Source organism: Nomascus leucogenys, chromosome 3 (assembly GCF_006542625.1).
Source record: "Nomascus leucogenys isolate Asia chromosome 3, Asia_NLE_v1, whole genome shotgun sequence".
NCBI lineage: Eukaryota > Metazoa > Chordata > Mammalia > Primates > Hylobatidae > Nomascus > Nomascus leucogenys.
The window spans coordinates 103,919,537-103,941,501 of record NC_044383.1 but is presented as its reverse complement, the minus strand read 5'-3'; the positions used below and the strand labels follow the sequence as shown (position 1 = coordinate 103,941,501).

Here is a 21,965-nt window from a genome sequence, read left to right as displayed (position 1 = left end):
TCTACTAAAAATAAAATATTTGCCAGGAATGGTGGTACATGCCTGTAATCCCAGCTCCTGGGGAGGCTGAGGCAGGAGAATCACTTGAACCCGGGAGGTGGAGGTTGCAGTGAGCCGAGATTGCACCGTTGCACTCCAGCCTGGGCAACAAGAGCGAAACTCCATCTCAAAAAAATAAATAAATAAAAAATAAGAAAACATAAATTCATCAATTGCTTTTTGAATAAAATTCAAACTCTTAATTTTGGCAGACAGGCTCTGCATGTTCTGACATTTGGGTATCCCTCCTATGATGTATCTTACCATTCTTTCCTCTTACTCTATATCAAGCTTGTCTAACCCGCAGCCTGTGGGCTGCATGTAGCCCAGAACAGCTTTGGGTGCAGCCCAACACAAATTCGTACACTTTCTTAAAACATTATGAGATTTTTTTTGCGTGATTTGTTTTTTCTTTTTAATTTTAGCTCACAGCTATCATTAGTGTTAGTGTATTTTGTGTGTGGCCCAAGACAATTCTCCCATTGTGGCCCAGGGAAGCCAAAAGATTGCCTACCCCTACTCTATATGGTGTAGCCACATGAGCCTTTTTTCAGAAGGTCTACGTTAAGGTCCTCAAACTTTTTGGTTTCTGGACCCCTTTGCATTCTTACAAATTTCGAGAACCCCAAAGAGCTCTTTTTTTATTTTTTTAAATGTGGGTTATATGTATAAATATATAAAAATATAAAATATAAAAAAAGTATAAATGTAGAATTTATTGTATTAGAAATTAAACTGAGAAAACTTTATTACATCATTTAAAAATAACTACAATAAACTCATTACATGTTAATATAAGTGATTTTAAATTAAAACGTAATTATATTTTCTAAAACCAAAAAATGTTTTAGAAGAATAGCATTATTTTATATTTTTTCACACCTTTAAATTCCTGGCTTAACAGACGGTAACTCACGCCTGTAATCCTAGCACTTTGGGAGGCTGAGGCGGGCAGATCACTTGAGGTCAGGAGTTCAAAACCAGTCTGGCCAACATGATGAAACCCCATCTCTACTAAAAATACAAAAATTAGCTGGGCATGGTGGTGGGCAATGGTAATCCCAGCTACTCAGGAGGCTGAGGCAGGAGAATCTCTTGAACCTGGGAAGTGGAGGTTGCAGTGAGCCAAGATCATGCCACTGCACTCCAGCCTGGCCTGGGTGACAAGAGTGAGACAATGTCTCAAAAAAAAAAGTTTGCTGAGACCTCCCCAGCCATGCTTCCTGTACAGCTTGTGGAACCATGAGGCATTTAAACCTCTTTTGTTTATAATTATAATATTTATAAATTACCCAGTCCCAGGTATTTCTTTATAGCAGTGAAGACTAATACAGAGGCCAAGGTGAGAGCATCACTTTAGACTAGGAGTTCAAGACTAGCCTGAGCAACATAGTGAGACCTATTTTTGAATAAATACAAAAAATACAAAAAAATTTAAAAATGACCATGTGCTCATGTAGTCCTAGCTACCCAGGAGGCTGAGGTGGGAGGATTATTTCTACTCAGGAGTTCCAAGGCCCCAGTGAGCTGTGATCATGCCACTGCAGCCCAGCGTGGACAACACAGTGAGACCTTGTCTCAAAAAAACAAACTAAAACAAAACATCAACAGTGACAAAAACTACAAGTGCATAGCAGTAAAGACTACAATGACTACTGATGGAGTTTGGTGCCACCGCATTGACTTGTACTAAAATCCCAACATTTTACTTATCATTACTTTTGTACCTTCAGTATGTCAACATAGTGAAAAAGACAAATAATGTTTTATTATAATGAAAATAGTTTTGACCTTTCAGATCCCCTGAAAACGTCCCATAGACCTTGGGACCTGCTGCTTTAGTAATAATCAAAACTCTTCCCAGAAGAATACCATACACTCCCACTTTGCTAATTTTTTTAGTTTCTTTCATACAGCTCATTACAGTTTATAGTTTATATATATATATATTACTGTTTGGGGGGTTGGTTTTTTTAAGAAATGGGGGTTTTGCTGTGTTGCCCAGACTGGCCTCAAGCTCTGGGCTCAAGTGATCCTCCTGTCTTAGCTTCTCTAGTAGTTATATATGCCTGGTTTACTGGCTTTTTAATGACCATGGTGAAGTTACCTAACCTCTCTGTACTTCAGTTGTCGTATCTGGATAAAAAGTGCATCTCTCAGAGTATATTATGAGGATTACATTTGCTTGTCTAGACTGTAGAATGTTATTTTTTGGGGAGAACTAATGGCAGATGAACTTAGTGGTCATTATGGTTGGATAGAAAAAAAATAGACTGAACAGATACAGCTTTCTCACAGAACTTTCATAGACCAGATGACTGCTTCAAGAGCTGACTCGAAGTATGGAGGAGTATTATTTCCTATCTTGAGGGATGGCAGAGGTTTTCAATTTGACCTTTGAATATATTTTCTGTTTGGTCATAGTCTTGTGTTTTAGAGTAAGACTCATTAGATTTTGTGATTTTGACCACCTCAGGCACATAGAAGAAAGAAAAAATAGAGGGAGATTTTTTATAATAAAGTGAATGAGTTAAATTAAATGATATTTTGAAGGTGTACAAGAAAAGGAATGGATCAAAATGGCTTTCGTTAGTTACATTTTCTTCTTGACTTTTGTCACAAGAGAAAAGATCTTATGAAGAATGGTTCTGCCTCTGTTGTCTGTCAGGTAGCTTAGGATCTTTTATGTAAGAATCTCTGTTCCTAGCACTTTGGGAGGCTGAGGCGGGCAGATCACGAGGTCAGGAGATCGAGACCATTCTGGCTAATACAGTGAAACCCCTTCTCTACTAAAAATATAAAGAATTAGCCGGGTGTGGTGGTGGGCACTTGTAGTCCGAGCTAACTCGGGAGGCTGAGGCAGGAGAATGGCGTGAACCTGGGAGGTGGAGCTCGCAGTGAGCCGAGATCACGCCACTGCACTCCAGCTTGGGTGACACAGCGAGACTCCATCTCAAAAAAAAAAAAAAGAAAAAGAATCTCTGTGATGCATTCTTTTAAAAGTTTAGTTCCAGGAAAAAAGACAGTTTGGCCAGATAAAATGGAATTGCTTCCTCTGAGAAAAGGGGATTTATATAATCTGTAAAGATTCTCTTATTAATTAGAAGCTCAATTTACTATATTAAACTTAATATAGTATTCAATAACTAATACATTAGTATTTTTTATAGTGTTATCTTGCCATCTCTATATGATTTTTATTTTTTACATTTTTGTTTTCTTGACTATATGAGGTTTAAAGCCCTTTCAAAAGTAGATGGATGTCTATGATAAATTTGGGATATTGGCACTAAATGGTATAATTGCTAGAGATTTAAATTCCAATCTGTACTTTCATCCTAAATTACATTTTAAAACATAAAGAGAATACAGATATTTAAAAGGTGAAGTGATTACTTTTTGTACACATACTTTAAAACAAAAGGTGTAGAAGGAATTATGTGACATAATATTTACATCTTTATCAGCAGCTTTTTGTGCTATAGTTCATTATAGTTAAATTGCCATGTGGAGTCAACTATTTTCTTTGTAATTCCTAAACAACTTGGGGAATGTGTGCTTTGTTTGCTTGCTTATCTGTACCTGCATCTGTTCCTGTTTGCATGCCTGCAGGTGTGTCTGTGTATTCATACCTGTGTATGCTCACCAGTACCAGTGCCTGTCTTTGTGCATGTGTATGGGTATGGGGTGTGTGTATGGGGTTCAGAATCTCCTGTTTAGTTAAAGCTTTGTCTAGTTCTGATATTTGGGGAATATGCTCTCATTTGGAGCTCATGGACTACATCTTCCCCATTTTTTCTATTATTGCCAGAATTACAAAGGATGTCAGGAGGAGGTCTGAGTTTTAATACCATGCAATTTGTAATTTGGGGCATCTCACATAATCTCTTAGGTTTCAGTTTCTTCATGTGTAAAATAAAGATGTTTTAGGTTGTTAGCTTGGACCTTCTAAAACTTTATCAAAAGAGCGCCATGGCATGCTAAAAGTTATGATGAGCTGCATCCAATTTTCCTGCTGTGCAACTTGATGTTCACAAATTTCTTGGCTTAGTTTGCTCCTCCTTCAAAACATGAGGCTTTTGAGGGGTGCTTAAGGTAAAATAATTGGAGTATTTATCCATAAGACAGTTAAAAAAATAAGAACCTGCTTATATTTAAAATGAAAATTGTGCAGTTGTTGTGTATTCTTAGAAAATAATATAGGTAGAGGATTAAAGTTTAGGCAAGTGGATTAATAGGAAACTGTGAATAAAAAAATTACTTTGATTTTGGTGCCCGGCCTCCAGAGAGTGAAGGAGGCTTAGAATTAAGTTGATCACCAGTAGCCAGTGTTTTAACCAGTTATGCCTCTTGTGTTAATTTGTTTTTGTGTCACTATAAAGAAATATCAAACAGGGATAATTTATAAAAATTTTAATTGACTCACAGTTCTGCAGGCTGTACAGGCAGCATGATGCCAGCATCTTCTGGTGAGGTCCTCAGTGAGCCTACAGTCATAGTGAAAGGTGAAGGCGGGAGCAGATGGATCACATGCAAGAAAAGAAGGAAGAGTAAGGTGGGGGAGGTCACAGACTTTCCAACAACCAGATCTTATATGAACTGAGTGAGAATTCAGTTACCACCAAGGGGATGGTGCTAAACCATTCATGAGGAATTTGCCCCATGATCCATCCAGTCACTTCTCACCAGGCCCCATCTCTAACATTGGGAATCACATTTCAACATGAGATTTGGAGGGGACAGGCATCCAAACTATATCACCTGTGTAGTGAAGCCTCCATAAAAACCTAAAAGGACAGGGTTAGGAAAGCTTCTGGATAGATGAACACATGGAAGTTCGTGGAGGCTGGTGCCCCCAGGGAAGGCATGGAGGCTCTGTGTCCCTTACCCCAGTCCTTATCCTGTGCATCGCTTTATCAGTATCCTTTGTAACATCCTTCATAATAAAATGGTAAATGTGCTTCCATGAGTTCTGTGAGCTGCTGCAGCAAACTAATTGAACCTAAAAAGGGAAATGTAGGAACCCCAACTTAAAGCCATTCAGTCAGAAGTTCTGGAAGCATAGGCTTGCAACTAGTGTCTGAAAAGAATGGGGCAGTCTTGTGGGACAGAGCCCTCAATCTGTGGGATCTGACAGTATCTCCAGGTAGATAGTGTCAAAATTGAATTGGAGGACACCCAACTGATGTCTGCTGCAAAATTGATTGCTTGTTTGTTGGTGGGGTGAAATCCCCCACATTTGGTCACAGAAATTTCTGTGATGATTATTGTGGAATGAGAGAATAGGAAAAACACTTTGAGGTTGTGGTTGTTTTCCCACTCATCCAAAGAAACCTTTCTGATAAATCTATTACTGGGAATGAGGTGAAATCATTGGAGTAGCTTTGATTAAAGTCTGGTACTGAGCATAGAATATATTTAATAGCAGAACAAAGACTATTGGAGTTAAAGATGATGGAATAATATTGAATGCTATATGTGCTGCAATATAGATTTTGTTTTCAATTCTCAAAATGGGAGAAGAGTATTCTGAAAATGTGAAATAAGCTTGATGATCGCTCATAGTTATTAGCTGGAAATAGAAGGATAACACTTTGTTAAATGTTTGAGAAGAGTGAGGGAAGTGAGATGTTAACTAGCTAATTTCATGAGTGCTCATGAAGGGATAATACCTTAAAGATAATACCTTAAAATACAGTCAAAAGAGGAAATTAGGATATGAAGTCACAGTAGTCATTAGAAGAAAGATACAGAGCTTCCAGAAGATTTAAAAAAGGTACATTTTAAAAGCCACCAGAGACAGCAATGAAGACTTTACATGTGTGTTATGTTATATACAAATATAACATGACAAATAGGATGAAAGGCTAAAAATAAAAGATCAGACAAAATTATACTGAGTAAATTGCAAATAAAATGAAACCAGGAGTTGCAAACTTGATAACAGATGAGGTAGAACTCATGCCAAAAAAGCATTTACTGTTGGGAAGGAAACTATTAACATAATGAGCTGCATTAAAATTAAGCACTCTGTTCACTGAAATACACATTTATAAAGTGAAAAGAAGCCACAGGATGGGAGAAGGTATCTGTAACTCATACGCAATAAAGGAGTTCATATTGATGCAGGATATTTTCTTGACCCCTTCACGGTACTCACAACAGGGGTGCCCTGTTTACTCAGCCCACCCTGCTCAACTCCTGGCAGGAGGGAGCACACGAGCAAACAAGTGTGAGAACTGGCTGGCCACTTTGGCACTGGCAGGAGCAAACTTGGTTCACTTGGGTCCGCTGCACTCCACCCCTCATGGGAGGGAGTGTGTAGGCAAGCAGGTGTAGGAACTGGCTAGCTGCTTTAGTACCTGCAGGAGCAAACTCCATGCAGGCCCTTTGGCAGCATCCAGGTCCGGGTGCCTGTGATCCCAAGGCTCCAGAGGGCATGTTACAAGGTTCTCTTAGCTCTGCTGGACAGAAGTGTATTATCAGCTCACTGCACCTTTTGCCTTTTGTGGGGCAGCTGCCCTCCACCAGTAAGGGCAGAGGGCCAGTGTGATAGCCTTTTTGGGTACCTGCACTTGGTGGGTCCTGAATTCTTGTCTGGTGCCCAAGAAGAATGAGGTAATGTGAATTCATGCTGAGAGCCACTTTCATTCACTCCATAAAATTCTCTGCATTGACCATCCTTCATCCATGAATTGAAGGATGGTGAATGCAGAGAATTTTATGGAGTGATGAAAGTGGCTCTCAGCAGAGAGGGGAGCTGGAAAGGGGATGGGAAGGGCATGTCGCTCTCCCCTGAAGTCAAGTTGCCTCTCTCCGATGTCCAGCTACCATCTCTGAAGTCATGCTGCCTGTGCCCGAAGTCCAGCTGCTTCTCCTCTCTACTGGCTGAGTCTGGGGTCTTTATTGGCACAGGATAGGCGGCAGGGCAGGCCATAGGTAGTTTTAGAAAAGACAACAGTTGATTGGTAAAAAGACCTTATTCAGAAAGAACCAGTCGGGAGAGAGCGGGCACACAGGGATGGAAGTTCTCACTTTGGGCTTCAGCTTTTAGGCTCGAAGATGGGGTGTTGCCGAGGACACACCCCTGTCTGCCTAGAATTTCTCTGCCTCCTGCCTCTATCACTGTGTGTGTTGTGTGTGTGTGTGTGTGTGTGTGTGTGTGTGTGTAGGGAGGGAGGCAGAGGGAGGGAGGGAGAGAGTGAGAGAGAGAGAGAACTTACAAAACAGTAGGAAAAATATGGACAACTCTAGAAAAATAGGCAAGAGACTAACACAGGTACTTCACAAAAGAGGGTATTCAAATGGTCAGTAAACATATGAAAAGGCAGTTAAACCTTATTAGCAATGAGGAAATTTTAATTAAAACCACAACAAAATACCACTGCATCCCTACCAGAATTGCTAAAATGAAAAATACTGACAATGCCAAGTGAAGGCAAGGATATGAAGCTCTCAGAGTTCTTATACATGGTGGGTATGTCGGTTGCTACAATCATTTGGAAAAGTGTTTGACCTCTTCTCCTGAAGTCTAACGTACATACTCTGTAACCCAGAAGCTTCCCTCCTAGATATATACTCAAGAGAAATACATGCAATATGTATCAAAAGATAGATTCATAGCAACATCATTTTAATGTCAAAAATTCAAAACAACACAAATGCCCATCCAAAGTAGAATGAAATAGAATGAGAAGTAGAATTAAGTTGACGGAAATAGAATGAATGAAAAATAGTAATGTTATATATTTATTTAGTGAATACAGTATTGCTGAAGATGAAGTGCAGCTATGCAAAACAAGCTATGAACAAATCTTATAAGCATACTCAAACATTCAAAAACTGGCAAAACTATTTATGGTGTTAGAAGTCAGTGTATACTCTGATGGTTACCTTTGTGGATGAAGGTGGAGGTAGTGATTGGAGGGGGTCAAAAGAAGGATCCTGGGGAACTAGCACTGCCCTTTTTTTTTTTTGAGATCGGAGTGATAGTTAAATAGGTATTTTTTGTAATGTGTTACTTGTGTACTTCCCTGATATAAGTTTATATATGAATTAAAAAGTTATTAAAAATAAGGAATGAAGAAGCTTTATTAATAGGGAGTGATCTCCAGGAAGTAAAAAAGCAAGAGGCAGCCCACTATTTATATTATGCCACATCTTGGTTAATTTATAGCATGCTGGTTCTTTTCTTCTACCTCTTGGGCCATCCCAGTCCTTGATACCCTGTTCTCCCTGTAACTCATATGGTATGAATTCGCATCTCTGTGCTCCTAGTGTTAATCCAGATCCCACCTTTTCACTTATTTATTTTCTTTATTTCCTACATTCTGTGGAATATTTCCTGTTGATTATATCATGGTTGACACAAAATCAGCATGCCTAAAACTTAAATTTATCTTTTTCTCTCTCTCATGTCTGTATAAGCTGTCATCCTAATCTTACTATTTCCATCAATGGCTTCATTATTCTCAAAACTTGAAATACTTGCATTATTCTTGACCTAATCTTCCATTGCACATCCACTGTACTAGATCACAGTGTAACTAAGTATTGCTAACAATTTCTTTTCAGCATTGTAAAATCCTTTATTTTCATTTACAAAGTTACCATGATAACATGTCATTTGATAAGCTACAAATAGGACGTTGTACTGTGTCCTTGTCTTCACTTCCTTAGTAATGTTGCTAAAATGCCATTGAGAGAAAATGCTTCAAAATTACATAGTAACTATGGTTGTACAACTTCATGAATATACTAAAAACCACTATATTATATATTTTAAAAGAGTGAATTTTATGATGTTAAATTATATCTCAGTAAAGGTGTTATTAAAAATAAAAACAAAAAAATGTCACTTAGGGCATAGAATGATTTCCTATTGGAGTGAATATCAGTTTTAGTTTATCATCCAAAGCCATTCATTGTATTCAGCTTCATTTCTCCTATTGGGTCATATCCAGTCTGTCAGTATACCATCCCTTGAGGTAGTTTAGTCTTCTCAATAATAACATTTTCCTACTCTAATAAGTTCTTTTGTATGTAAGATTAATAATCTTATGAGAATAGTCAAAGCCATGGATTTTATCACTGTTTTAAACTGGGGAAACTTGAAACAGAATGTTTTATCTAGAATCACAGGGCTAGTATTAGAATTTATTTCAACTTTACAGATACTTAAATTTGAGCATCTTTTATGCACTAAGCACTGGTTGGTGCAATTGGGATATAGAGACATATTCCAATTATCTGATTCCTATCTATACTCAGAGAGGCTTCTAATCTCTCTGCCACTTTGCCTTTGCTAGTCCTCCCATGTCTGTATTTCATTACTGCTTCTATTTTGTCCATGTTGTTGTTTTCCTTCAAAGCCCTTCTAAACTCACTTTCAGTATGAATCTTTTTCTTATTTCCTTTCTTTAAGCCTTCCTTTAGTTTGAATTCCTTGGGACTGGGTCAGTTCTCTCTATATATATAACTTGCCACTTATTTTTGTTGGTCCACATGTGTATTTATTAACCCAGTTGATATGAAAACTTGTCAAGGGCATAAATTATGATCTATGATTTTTAAAAATATTATCCACAATTTTTTTTCTCATTTTGCTGGCATAGTTCTGGGCCCTTAGATGCTTAGCAAAATTATGTTGAGTTGAATAGGAAACAAAGGCATGTCTTGATCTTTAATCTACTGGCTAGCTGGGAAAACCAAAAACACAAGGGACACATCCTGTGCACAGTTGTAAAACAATATATCAATTGTGCAAAAATGAAAACTTCAAACTGAATTGGTAAGTGGTCCTGATGAGTAGCTCTGCTATGCTAAAGCTGAAGACTTACAGTTAACTCTGATCTTTAGGCTTACCATAGTCTCAGAAGTTGATACCTTAGCACCTAAAATAACTTTACTAGATAATGATTGGGATGATTTGGGCTAGTATTCGTTGGATTGAAGACAGAACACAACTCACTTACTGACATCTTCTCTAATACTGTTAATGTTAGTGATCCACTGCGGCACACATTGTCTCTACCACATGGTGAACCACCTCATAGTTTTGTGTTTTCATAAGCTTTGAAGATAAAGGTGAAACAGTAAAAAGGTTTCTTAAAGTAAGCAAAGTAAAATGGAAGTAGCATTCTGTATTATTAGAAGATACAGCTTATAGTAGATTTCTCTTGCTACCGAAATATCTGACTTATACTATTGATTTTCTGTCAGTTTAGATGGATGTCTTGTATCTTAGATAATATTATTCTAATGTTTATGTATTTATTTCAAAGGTAGTCTCTCTGTTGTCATTCCTGAATAACAATTATTAGTCAAAAGAAAGAGAAAATTAAGCATCCTTAATTTCTTCTGTTGTTTTCTTTATAAGGCACAGTTGGTGGATCTGAAATCTGAACTGACAGAAACCCAAGCAGAGAAAGTTGTTTTGGAGAAAGAAGTACATGATCAACTTTTACAGCTGCACTCTATTCAGCTTCAGCTTCATGCTAAAACTGGTCAAAGTGTTGACTCTGGTACCATTAAGGCAAAATTGGTAAGTAGTTTAGAGAGTGACATGCCCTTGCATGTATTTTACAGGGTGTAGAGGACAATTTTGAATGAGACTTTTAAATTATAAAATATATGTGCTTATTGTGGGAAATTTAGAAAATATAAGAAATATAAAGTTTATGATCATTATGGTAATCTACAATCTCATCATCTATAGATAACCAGTGATATCAACAATCAACTGATAGAATTTTCCTATTTAAAATATATGTATAAATATGTTTAAAAGATACTTGTGATTATAACATGTAAGATTTTTTTTTGCCCTACTGTATCAGTTGAATTAAATTCAGTTGTATATAACAGAAATCCCAAGTAACATTGGGATTATTCTTGAATAGTGCTTATTTTCCTCTGAAATGAAATCTGAGACCGGCAGTCTAGAGTTGATAACGGCAGCTCCACAGATATTAGAGATCCAGGTTCCTTCCATCACTGTGCTTTGCCATTTTTAGCTCATGGTTTCCATCCTCAGGATTTCTTCATGTCTGCATTTCAGGCAGGAAGAAGGATTAATCTAAGGAAAGGGCAAAAAGATGCTTCTCCATTGTGTTAGCCTTCTTTAAAGAACTTATTATTAAATCTTTCTCGGTAATTTTTGCCAGCATTTCATTGACCATCCCCAGCTGCATGTCAGTCTCCTATTGGCCATATGGCCACTTCCAGTAAAACCGGAGTCTGTTAATAAGGAAGAAGTAAGAAGTGGAATTGGGTACCAACCAGTAGCACATTCTTTTCTTTTGCTCTTAATATATTGTAAGCATTTTTCCTGCCACTGTGTACCACATATGTTTTGAGTGTGTAAGAGATAGCAGATATTTTGTTCTTATATGGGACACAGCAATAAATAAGACAGCTATTGCTTGGCAGAGGCAGGACATGAAATGATGTTGATGATATAATGAGAGTAATACATTTATAAGTTTTACTTGTTTTCAGTTAATTTCATTTGGTTAATTAGTTCCTAGTACTGATGTGTTAAAATTCATGAAAATAATTTTAAGTTAAACTCTTAAGTTTTCAAAGTCTGTGAATCTGTGTTAGAAGGGTTTTATTTAACTGAAATAAAAGCTCATAACTGCTTCTTCGAGCTATTTGACATTAACATTCAGAAACAATCTAAATTTTCTCTAGAAAAGAATTTACCTGAAGTTTTAACATGAGAATTTGAAAGAGTATGATGAAAAGAACACTGTACCAGTTATGTTGACTAATTTTGATAAAACAAAAAATTTTAATCTAATCCTATTACAGTTACTATTGTTTATAGATTGCAAATATATTTGTTCTAATGAACTTTACCCAAATGATATTCAACATTTGGGATTTTTCCTTATAATGATTATACCACTAAATAAAATCATTTGTTTGATCTTTTTCTAATTATAAAACTTTTTTCTTATATCTGAAGTCTGGCCCCTCTGTGGAGGAGCTGGTAAGTATATTGTTTCTGTTTTGCTTTAATATGTCACGCTGAAGTGTTCTTAGTGTTTTATTTGCATACTATATGTTGTCACTCATTGTATTTGAAAATAGCATTAATGATGGCAATTTTTTAATGTTCCAGTACCTGAAAAGTTCAGTGGATGGCCCATTGCTCTTTTCTCACTGCATGTTGTTAAACATTTTTCTTTTGTTAGTGATTTATAGCCATTATTTGCAGAGCCTGTCAATTTTTGACAATTTTTGAGCCTTGTAACTTGCTCATACCTCTACTTCAAAGAGCAATTGGTTTTCCCACTTCAGGGTATTGAAGATATATCAAGCAGGCTTAGTTTTTAACCCCCTTAAGTTTCTATTTGAAATTATTTCCAGAAAAGAATGTGCATGTTGGTTTCTTCTTCATCTACTGCATGTGTTACAACTTTTCAAGAGTCTTGAGAATAATCATGTAGCCTTTGAAACAATTGAATTTTGAAATGCTTTAGCAGAAGTTATTTTAGAAAATAACAGTACATTTTTAATATTTTTCTCATTACCCTAACCTAATCAAGTTCCAATTTGTCTTATGGCTTTACCTCTTTTGAAGATATAATCTTTGGTATCTAAATGTAAAATGAACATCTTGGGTGTTACCTAGTAACAAACAGGTTAACTAAGAACCAAGAAAATTTTTTTCTGGAAATCTAGAAATGGTTAACTTCAGTTTTCTTCGTCTTATTCTTGCTTACTTCTGTTAATTTCAGGCCCAAGAGTTGGTCAGATTCATTAGGGATTTGAATCATTAAAACCCCAGTGAGTAGTAGCTTAGTACGTCTCCCACATTTCATTAATGTAGTATAAATAGCTCATTAAAGTAATTGAAAGTAGGTAATCGTCAACATAAAGTTTATTTAGCCCATAAGCAAAGAAATCTTGGTCTTCTAGGAATGCTTTTTCAAAAGTTGCATCAACTTTAAAATGTCGTAAGAAACATTTTTGTTCGTATCTCCAAACTGGTTTCTTTTGAAACAGATACTTGCCTTTTTAGGACATAGGTTCTGAAATAAAGATTTTAATAATTCCAAAATTATATTAAAAGGAGGATTCTAGATTGAGTTTTTCGAATCCTTTAAAACCAGTATCTAGAAATTACGTTCTAATCTTTTTTTTTCCCAGAAATTGAAAGAGTCTGCTAATCTTTCATCTGTTTGTCATATATATAACAAATATTTTTAATCAAAGAAGTGATAAATATATCTAGCATTTGGTAGTTGTCATTAGTTTTAGCTTGTATGTGTGTGTGTGTGTATATGTAAATATATTTTTTTTAGGATTATGGTATTTATTGACTAGTATTCAAATATATCTATTTTGATGTTGTTCAGAACAGTAGACCAAAGGAGACACATTAAATTAGTTCCAAAATATATTCCATGAATTGCTGAAAATTTGCTTAAATTTGTTTCGTAGCTTCTCAATATCCAGAATAAAAAGGGAAATAATTATGTAAAATAATCAGTGCCCATACAATAGAAACAATACTATTCATCATTTCCTCAAGAGAAACAATTTCTCTGGTGCTAAGGTAGGTTTTTATTTACGTCCTCACAAAAGGGACAAAGGTGCTATAGGGAATAATGTCTTCCATATATCGTGAACAAATGCCATGTTTTCATAGGATTTGTGGATTCTGTAAAAGCAGTTCTGCTCAGGATAAATGCAAGTTTTCAGTGTTTAGGTGGTTTTTTTGATCTGTAAATAACAGTTAAAATGTCTATTGGGGTCCTTATTTAACTCTCAAAAGGGTTTTATCTGGCCATATAGTTTTGTGTATGTTATAAGTTTCTTGTGGTCCTCCAAGATAAATTAGCTATAAAGTGTATATGCAAGTTCTGACAAGTCTACTTTATAGACTTGTTGCATTAAAGTTAATTAAATGTTTGGGAACAACCACCAAAATGATTATTTTTATATTAGTCCAGTTTTCTAAGTCAGTTTTAGAAGTAAATAGCAGATTCAACTATCCATTGAAGCCACTTTTACTAATATGTGATAACATGAGCTTAGAGTAGACTACTTTTCTTACTGTACTCCATATCAGGGTAACCCATGGCGTGCAATTATTTTATCTAGAAGTAGTTCCAAGATGTTATGGTACTAGTTCAAAAGAACTAGATCCAGATTTTGTGTTCGATTTTATAGAGATGATACATTGTTGAACTGTAGGCTTTTGTGCATTTTCAGGAACGTGGTCTAGTGCTAACGAGTTTTTATTTTCATAAAATTATATGCTTTTAAAAATTACATAGGAAAGAGAGCTTGAGGCAAACAAAAAAGAAAAAATGAAAGAAGCACAACTTGAAGCTGAAGTGAAATTGTTGAGAAAAGAGAATGAAGCCCTTCGTAGACATATAGCTGTTCTCCAGGCTGAAGTATATGGGGCGAGACTAGCTGCCAAGTACTTGGATAAGGAACTGGCAGGAAGGTGTGTAAAAAATGGGTATTATTGTACTCTTAAGTGACAAATTGGATATTTAATGAGGTTGACTCTTATTTCTTTCCTTTTTTTTTTAATTTTTTTGAGATGGAAGTCTTGCTCTGTTGCCCAGGCTGGAGTGCAGTGGCATGATCTCTGCTCACTGCAACCTCTGCCTCCTGGGTTCAAGCGATTCTCCTACCTCAGCCTCCTGAGTAGCTGGGATTACAGGTGCCTGCCACCACGGCCAGCTAAATTTTGTATTTTTAGTAGAGATGGGGTTTCACGGTGTTGGCCAGGCTGGTCTCAAACTCCTGGCCTTGTGATCCATCCACCTTGGCCTCCCAAAGTGCTGGGATTACAGGCCTGAGCCACCGCACCTGGCCGACTCTTTTTTCTTATGGTAAATGAAGCATTAATCTTTTTCCTCAGAATTATTTTACAGTTGGTTTTAACTTACTGTTGTTAAATTAATACTGACAGCATTATGTATTGCAGATCTATTTATCCATACTAAATATGTTTAGTTTACACACACAAACACTGATAGTATCTTACTGTGAAATGCTAACAACTCTGTAGAGCAGCACTTTTCAACTGTTTTGTGCCTTGAGACCAGTACAGCCAATATTCACATGCATAGCAGAACTTCCATAAGGAATTCTTTTTATGATCACTGAAACTCAGTCTTTCTTGCCCTTCAAAAAAAGTGTTGGTATTTAGTTAATGACAATGATTTTATCGTAATCATACACAGAATTCTGCTTGTATTTATTAAGTAAATTATTAACAAACTTTGGTGACTTATCATTAGTACTAAATCATTTTGTGCATATTCTTTTAATGTCACATTAAAAACATGGAACAAAGAAAAAATAATTTATTTCATCTTAAAGTACAAATTTTCTAGTAACTTTTTTTTTTTTAAATTTTGTGAGATGGGGTCTCACTCTGTCACTCAGGTTGGAGTGCAGTGGTGCAATGTTGGCTCACTACAGCGTCCACCTTTCAGGCTCAAGTGATCCTCCCACCTCAGCCTTCCAAGTAGCTGAGACCACAGGCACACCACCATGCCTGGTTAATTGTTTTTAAGGTTTTGCCATGTTGCCCTGGCTGGTTCCAGTAACTTTTAACCACATTTAAAATAATCATTTTGTGAAAAGAAACTCTAATTAGAAGAAATATTTTTGTCCATTAATCTCATCTAAAAGCTAACATTTAATAGTATCTGAGTTCAATGACTTTGCATGCAAAGACATAAAACAGATTGACATTAATCTCATAAATTTTTTTTTAGATTTATTTGAATTAAGTATATGACTAAAGGAGTTCACATTAATTCCTTTAAAAAATTTTTTTACTGGTTTTTCTCTTGAAGATACGTGTTCTTTTCAGAGTTTTCATATTTTTTTTATATCTGAAAGACATGAAGAAGTTCCTGAGTATTAGTTTTATCACTAATTTGGGATTCATGCAAAAGCTACTTATGTTCAACAATTTTCCTGAATTCTCACTATAGTGAATATAATGAAAAATCACTGTACTTTTTTCCCAATATTAAGGGTCCAACAAATACAATTGCTAGGACGAGATATGAAGGGACCTGCACATGATAAGCTTTGGAACCAATTAGAAGCTGAAATACATTTGCATCGTCACAAAACTGTGATCCGAGCCTGCAGAGGACGTAATGACTTGAAACGACCAATGCAAGCACCACCAGGCCATGTATGTTTGCTTTGCTGCTGCTTCCCACCCAGCCTCTTCTTTCTTTCTTTAATCACAATTGCTTTCCATTCTTTCCTTTATTCTATTATTGTTTGACACCTTTATTTAAAAGTGAAAATGGGATTCAACTTATTCAAAGTAGATGAAGTTTCAACACCCATAGAAATTTCAGTAGCTCTTCACAGACTTACTAATGCCCTGAGAGTGCTGCAGACAATGAGCGATTGTTAGCAAATGCATATTGCTAGTATGTTGGATCATATTTCCAGTTTTTCCTGGATCATGATTGGGCATGCTTAAATTTGTTTTAATCTTAGCTTAGAGTGTGCGGTCATATTGATAATTTGGCAAATATTTTGGGGTAGTTCTTTAAGGGAACTTTTAGTAACTGAATCCAAATGTAGATTCTGAACTAACATTTACACCTGTTTGGTCTTGGATTAAGATGGAATTTGAGATCTGTAGCCAGTTGTCTGCTTCTGTGGCCACCATTATATAAAAGCTTATATCTGGATAAATCTTTATTGAATTTTATCATAACAGCTGCTTGATAATATAGACCTTAATATATGAAAGCATGTCTCCCAGGGGTTCACATATCTTAGTACCAGCTAATGTATGGCCTTAAATAGTAAAATAGTTTGTTGCCTCTGCAAAGATTTTTGTAAGAAGAATTGGTATGTACATAGAGTTGGTGGAAGAGAAGTGGGGATAGCGATAAGCACTTATGCCATTGTTTTCTAGGGCACTCGTGGTCCCCATTAACTTCTAGGTCCAGTAGATTTGGGAAATGGAGCGGTTAGGAGGAAGACAAAGTAGTTTGTATCAGATGTGTCTGAGTGATAAAAGCATGCTTGTTAAATTAGCTAAATATGAGGTTGGGGTTTTAGGTAGTGGCTGGATTATAGAAATTATTTTATACTAAATAGAGGAATTTTAACTTTAACCTGATAATCATGGAAGTTTTAAATAAAATGGCAGACTTCATAAAATTTACATTTTTTAATAGTTATTATGGTATAGTGAAGAGGACCAAGTTGGAGTCAAGGAGATATATTAGAAAGATACTATGGTCATCCAAGGAGAAAGTGATGAGGACAGGAGAAGTGGCATTTGAGAAGAAGGACAGATTTGAGAGGATTATAATCAGGAGGGCTTGATTGGTGACTAACTGCTTTTGGTTAATTAGTGAAAAAGAAGAGTCTGGGCTTTTAGTTTGAGCAACTGAGTGAGATCTGGCATTCACTGGGAAGGGTAATAGAAGAAAAGGAAGGATTTGGGGAAAAGATGATGAGATCAGTTTTAGACAAGTAGTGTTTGAGGTGACAATGGGATGTCCAAGATACATCCAGTTGGATATATGACTCTGGATTTCAGGAGAGAAATCTGATTTGAAGAAATATTAGGGAAACTATCCTTCTATTATACTTGAAACCTTGGAATTGATTAAGCCAGTTCCAAGTATATATGTACATATAAAGTATATATGTAGTAAAAAGAATAGGAGGCCAAGGATAGAAACTTATGGAGTGGGAGAAGGAAAAGGATCACTAAAGGAAGGAGCCTGGGATGGAGCTGTCAGATACAGGCCATCTAGGAAAGTAGTGTAATAAAAACCAACTGAAAGAGTGGGTTTCAAGGAGGGGTTGGTGAACAGTATCAACTTTCTGCAAGTTTGAAGTAGGGTAGTGACAAAAAGTGTTAATTGTGTGTAACAATATTGATTACTGGTGACCACAGAAAAGAAAATTCCAGTTGTGCATGTAGGGGCAAAACTCTAATTACAGAGACCAGAGGACTGAATGTGAGTGGCAAGGAAGTAGATATGATGAGGATGAACTTCGTGTGGAGGTTAAGGAAAGGGGGAGGATGATAGTTGCTAAGGAAGATAGTGAAGGATTGAAAGGTTTTTTGTTTTGTTTTGCCTTTGCACATGATCAGTATTTTAAAACTGGAAGAGGCTTGTGATTCATTTATCTGCTGAGTAGGAAAACAGCTTAGTAGAGACAGAACGAGTAAGGGTACCAGAGAGAAGATTATTAGTGGATCAAGGCCCTTTATTTAAGAGGTAGACTCCAGAGCACCAAGGAATGTGTAAGTAATTAATGGTCCAATTGGAAATTTGTTTTTCAACTCTACAACTCAGCTAAAATGAATGTATATCTTAAAGATATCCAGTGAAGATAGACACTTTTATTTTTTGAGGATATTTGTTCCTCAATTAATTCCTGGAAATAATTTCTTTTATAATGCCCTACAATTTAAAATGAAATGTATCAATATTTTAAACATTATTGGCAAAAGGGTGAGAACATCATCTATAAATTTTGCATCAACAGAATAGCTATTTTCATTTTTCCATTTTATCTGTTACTTTCTTAACCCTATACTGTTTATCCATTCCAGGAAGTTAATACAGATTTCTAAAAGCAAGTTATATAGTATGAGTTTACTCTATGTGGTATGTTATTTATATGATACTACTTTTTCTTCTTTTTTCCTCCGAATAAGGATCAAGATTCCCTAAAGAAAAGCCAAGGTGTTGGTCCAATTAGAAAAGTTCTCCTCCTTAAGGAAGATCACGAAGGCCTTGGCATTTCAATTACAGTAAGAAGTAGTGCTTCCAGTATCCTTTTCTACAGTTTTCTAGTATAATCATGCTCCTTTGTTGGACATCACTGGGGAACAGAATATTCTGGATATATTTTTTAAATAACTAAAATTTATCCCCATGGGGATAAATGTTTGCTTTTGTGTAAATACTTTTTTAAGAAATAAATATTCCTAGCAACTATTAAGTGTACCTTTAGTAAGCATAGTTTAACATTTTTATTATGACTCACTTAATAGTTCTGTGCCATATACTGTGATGCCTCTAGGGGCCCTTGGGAATAGATATGGCTGTTTTCTTCTATGTTAAATGGCTTCAGATTGTATTGTTCTCTCTCGGAGTACGTGTATCTTTCTCTTGTCTCATTTATTAGCTGTCAGATTTCACTGGCTCTTGGGTCCAAATGTTATATATTCTTTTTTTAAATTCGATGCCTTTAGGAGTCATTTTGTTGTAGTCTCAGTGCTTTAATGAATAAGGTGGCTTTAATTTTCATTTGGTAATACTTAGGCACTGAGCAAGTTCATTTGTTTTTTTAGTATTGCTTAATGTAGAAATGTTTCTTATAATAAAAAGCTCATCTAATCTAATTTCTTGAATACTTACCTTTTTTAATGTGCTGCCTTCGAAGAGCATACATTTTAGCAGGACAAATAAGACACACACACACACCCACACACAGGCAACAATGATATAAGCTAGAGAGTGATAGGTACCACATACTGCATTTTTTCAATTCTACATTGCATATATTTTCATATTTTAACTTCTCTGAAATTGAAATTTATCTTATAATCTTAAAATTATTTTTGTGGCACCTAAAATAATTGGTCTTGTCATTCGTGGTGATTTAGACCTGATAAAATGTAATAGTACTATGGAGTACTAACACATAAGTTTTTTTTGTTTTGTTTTTGTTTTTTTTTGTTTTTTTTTGAGACGGAGTCTCGCTCTGTCGCCCAGGCTGGAGTGCAGTGGCGCAATGTCGGCTCACTGCAAGCTCCGCTGCCTGGGTTCACGCCATTCTCCTGCCTCAGCCTCTCCAAGTAGCTGGGACTACAGGCGCCCGCCACCACGCCCAGCTAATTTAAGTTTTTTTTAATTTAAGAATTTAGCGAATTTCTGTTCAATACTCTTTGATAATTTTTACCATTACTTAAGTAGCAAATAAAATTTTACCCAGCATTTATAGAGCCAGCATAGGTGTTTAATGAAATATATTTTTAAGAAAATATTTTATCTCTAGATTAATTGGTAACTGTACCTTACAAAGAATACTTTAATTTACTCCCCTTTGTTGTCGTTGTTAGGGTGGGAAAGAACATGGTGTTCCAATCCTCATCTCTGAGATCCATCCTGGGCAACCTGCTGATAGATGCGGAGGGCTGCACGTTGGGGATGCTATTTTGGCAGTCAACGGAGTTAACCTAAGGGACACAAAGCATAAAGAAGCTGTAACCATTCTTTCTCAGCAGGTAAATTCCCTTCATATAATTAGAACTGGATCTATCAATTGGTTATGAATCTATTGAACACTGTATACTTCCCTATGAAGTTTCTAAAGTAGTAAAGTGTTTACACATAGTTCTTGTTTCCTTTGATTTAATGCTTTTATAGATGACATTCAGTCAGATTTACTGAAAATGGACCATTCCATTTTGTTTACTTCATAACTTTGAGCAAGTTACTTAAGTCCTCTCTCCCTCAGTGTCCTCACCTGTGTGGGAGGGATTGAAAGAAAGCTATGAGGATTAAGTATGTTAATACATATAAAGTACTCAGAACAGGACCTGAGACTGAAAAAACAACATCTTTAATGCTAGAACACTATATATAAGGTATTACAGAAAAGACAGTGCTAGAAGTAGATTGATTTTAGTCATGGAATATTAAAATTGAAATCACACATAGAAACTATCTAGCCCAACCCTCTTTCTTCAAATGAGTAAACTAAAGTTCTTAGAGATGAAAGGATTTACTCAAAGTTGCCGAGCAAATAAATTATAGAATTGAGATTCATATTCAGGAGTCATATTTGTCATACAGTTGTACTTAAAATGTTGTTTTATTTTGTTTATTTCTTTCAAGAATAGAGTTGAGGGAATTAGAGGCATTGGTAGTACATTGAGATGTTTCTTGGATTATCAGTGTGGTATGCCTCTGTAGAATTGAATCTCAGAGTTGAAAGTGAATATAGTTCATTGGTTCAATTCTATATGATGCATAAATCTTTGCAACATCACTACTTCAATAATTATATTACAGGGAAGACTTGCAGATATCAACCAGTCCATTCCATTGTTATACAGTACTGATTTTTAGAAAGCTTTTTCTCATATTAAGCCTGAAATCTGTGTCTCCACGACAGCTACTCATATATCTAATTCTGTCATCTAAAACTTTGCTGAAGACCACTGCATCATCTGTCTCTTTCTGCAAAATGGTATTTTTAAAGCATTAGCTGACAAGAGAGATCTAAGAATGCTACGCTATTCTCTTAAGTTAGTGTTTTATCAATCCATCTTGACTGTCATCCAGTAGCAAAAGAGTGGGATAACTGGTGAAGGAGCTATCAATGGGCAGTCATAAGTTTTAAGGAAATGCTAACTAAGCACATATTAAAATTCTGAGGTATAACAAACTGCTGGGAAAGAAGAGCCCCAAAGAGACTAACTTAGTGAGTAGCAGTCAAAAATGGTGTGTTTTCTTTTGAGCAAAGGCAAGCCATAATTTTCAGAATTGCCAACACCACACTTATATGTAGTGGTTGGAGTCTCTTATTAAATGACAATTATATCTTGGAATTTTTTTTTTAACATAAAATGATCTGTAACTTTTTTTTTCTTTTTTGGAGCCAGGATCTCACTCTGTCACCCAGGCTGGAGTGCAGTGGCACAATCACGGATCACTGCAGCCTCAACCTCCCAGGCTCAAACAGATCCTCCAACCTCAGCCCCCCAAGTAGCTAAGACTACAGATGCCTGCCACCATGGCCAGCTAATTTTTTTTTTTTTTTTTGTAGAGATGGGTTTTGCCATGTTGCCCAGGCTGGTCTCAAATTCCTGAGCTCAAGCAATCCACCTGCCTCAGCCTCCCAAAGTGCTGGGATTACAGGTGTAAGCCACTGTG

The 21,965-nt window shown here is 36.1% G+C and overlaps 2 protein-coding genes across 3 annotated transcripts in view; one reads left to right on the top strand and one right to left on the bottom strand.

The window, feature by feature from the left end:
- GOPC (golgi associated PDZ and coiled-coil motif containing) overlaps positions 1-21,965 on the top strand; it is a 42,683-nt gene that overhangs the window by 13,048 nt on the left and 7,670 nt on the right. Inside the window, exons 2-7 of one of the 2 annotated variants that reach the window (XM_003255620.2) lie at positions 10,418-10,582; positions 12,011-12,034; positions 14,331-14,506; positions 16,060-16,225; positions 18,737-18,832; positions 20,147-20,311. In XM_003255620.2, the coding sequence (XP_003255668.1) occupies positions 10,418-10,582; positions 12,011-12,034; positions 14,331-14,506; positions 16,060-16,225; positions 18,737-18,832; positions 20,147-20,311 (792 nt within the window). The remainder of the gene's footprint in view (positions 1-10,417; positions 10,583-12,010; positions 12,035-14,330; positions 14,507-16,059; positions 16,226-18,736; positions 18,833-20,146; positions 20,312-21,965) is intronic. The other variant, XM_003255619.2, reaches the window with a different exon arrangement.
- DCBLD1 (discoidin, CUB and LCCL domain containing 1) overlaps positions 20,022-21,965 on the bottom strand; it is an 89,675-nt gene continuing 87,731 nt past the window's right edge. The window contains exon 15 of the mRNA XM_030809613.1: positions 20,022-20,263. Within this exon, the coding sequence (XP_030665473.1) occupies positions 20,259-20,263 (5 nt within the window). The 3' untranslated portion in view covers positions 20,022-20,258. The remainder of the gene's footprint in view (positions 20,264-21,965) is intronic.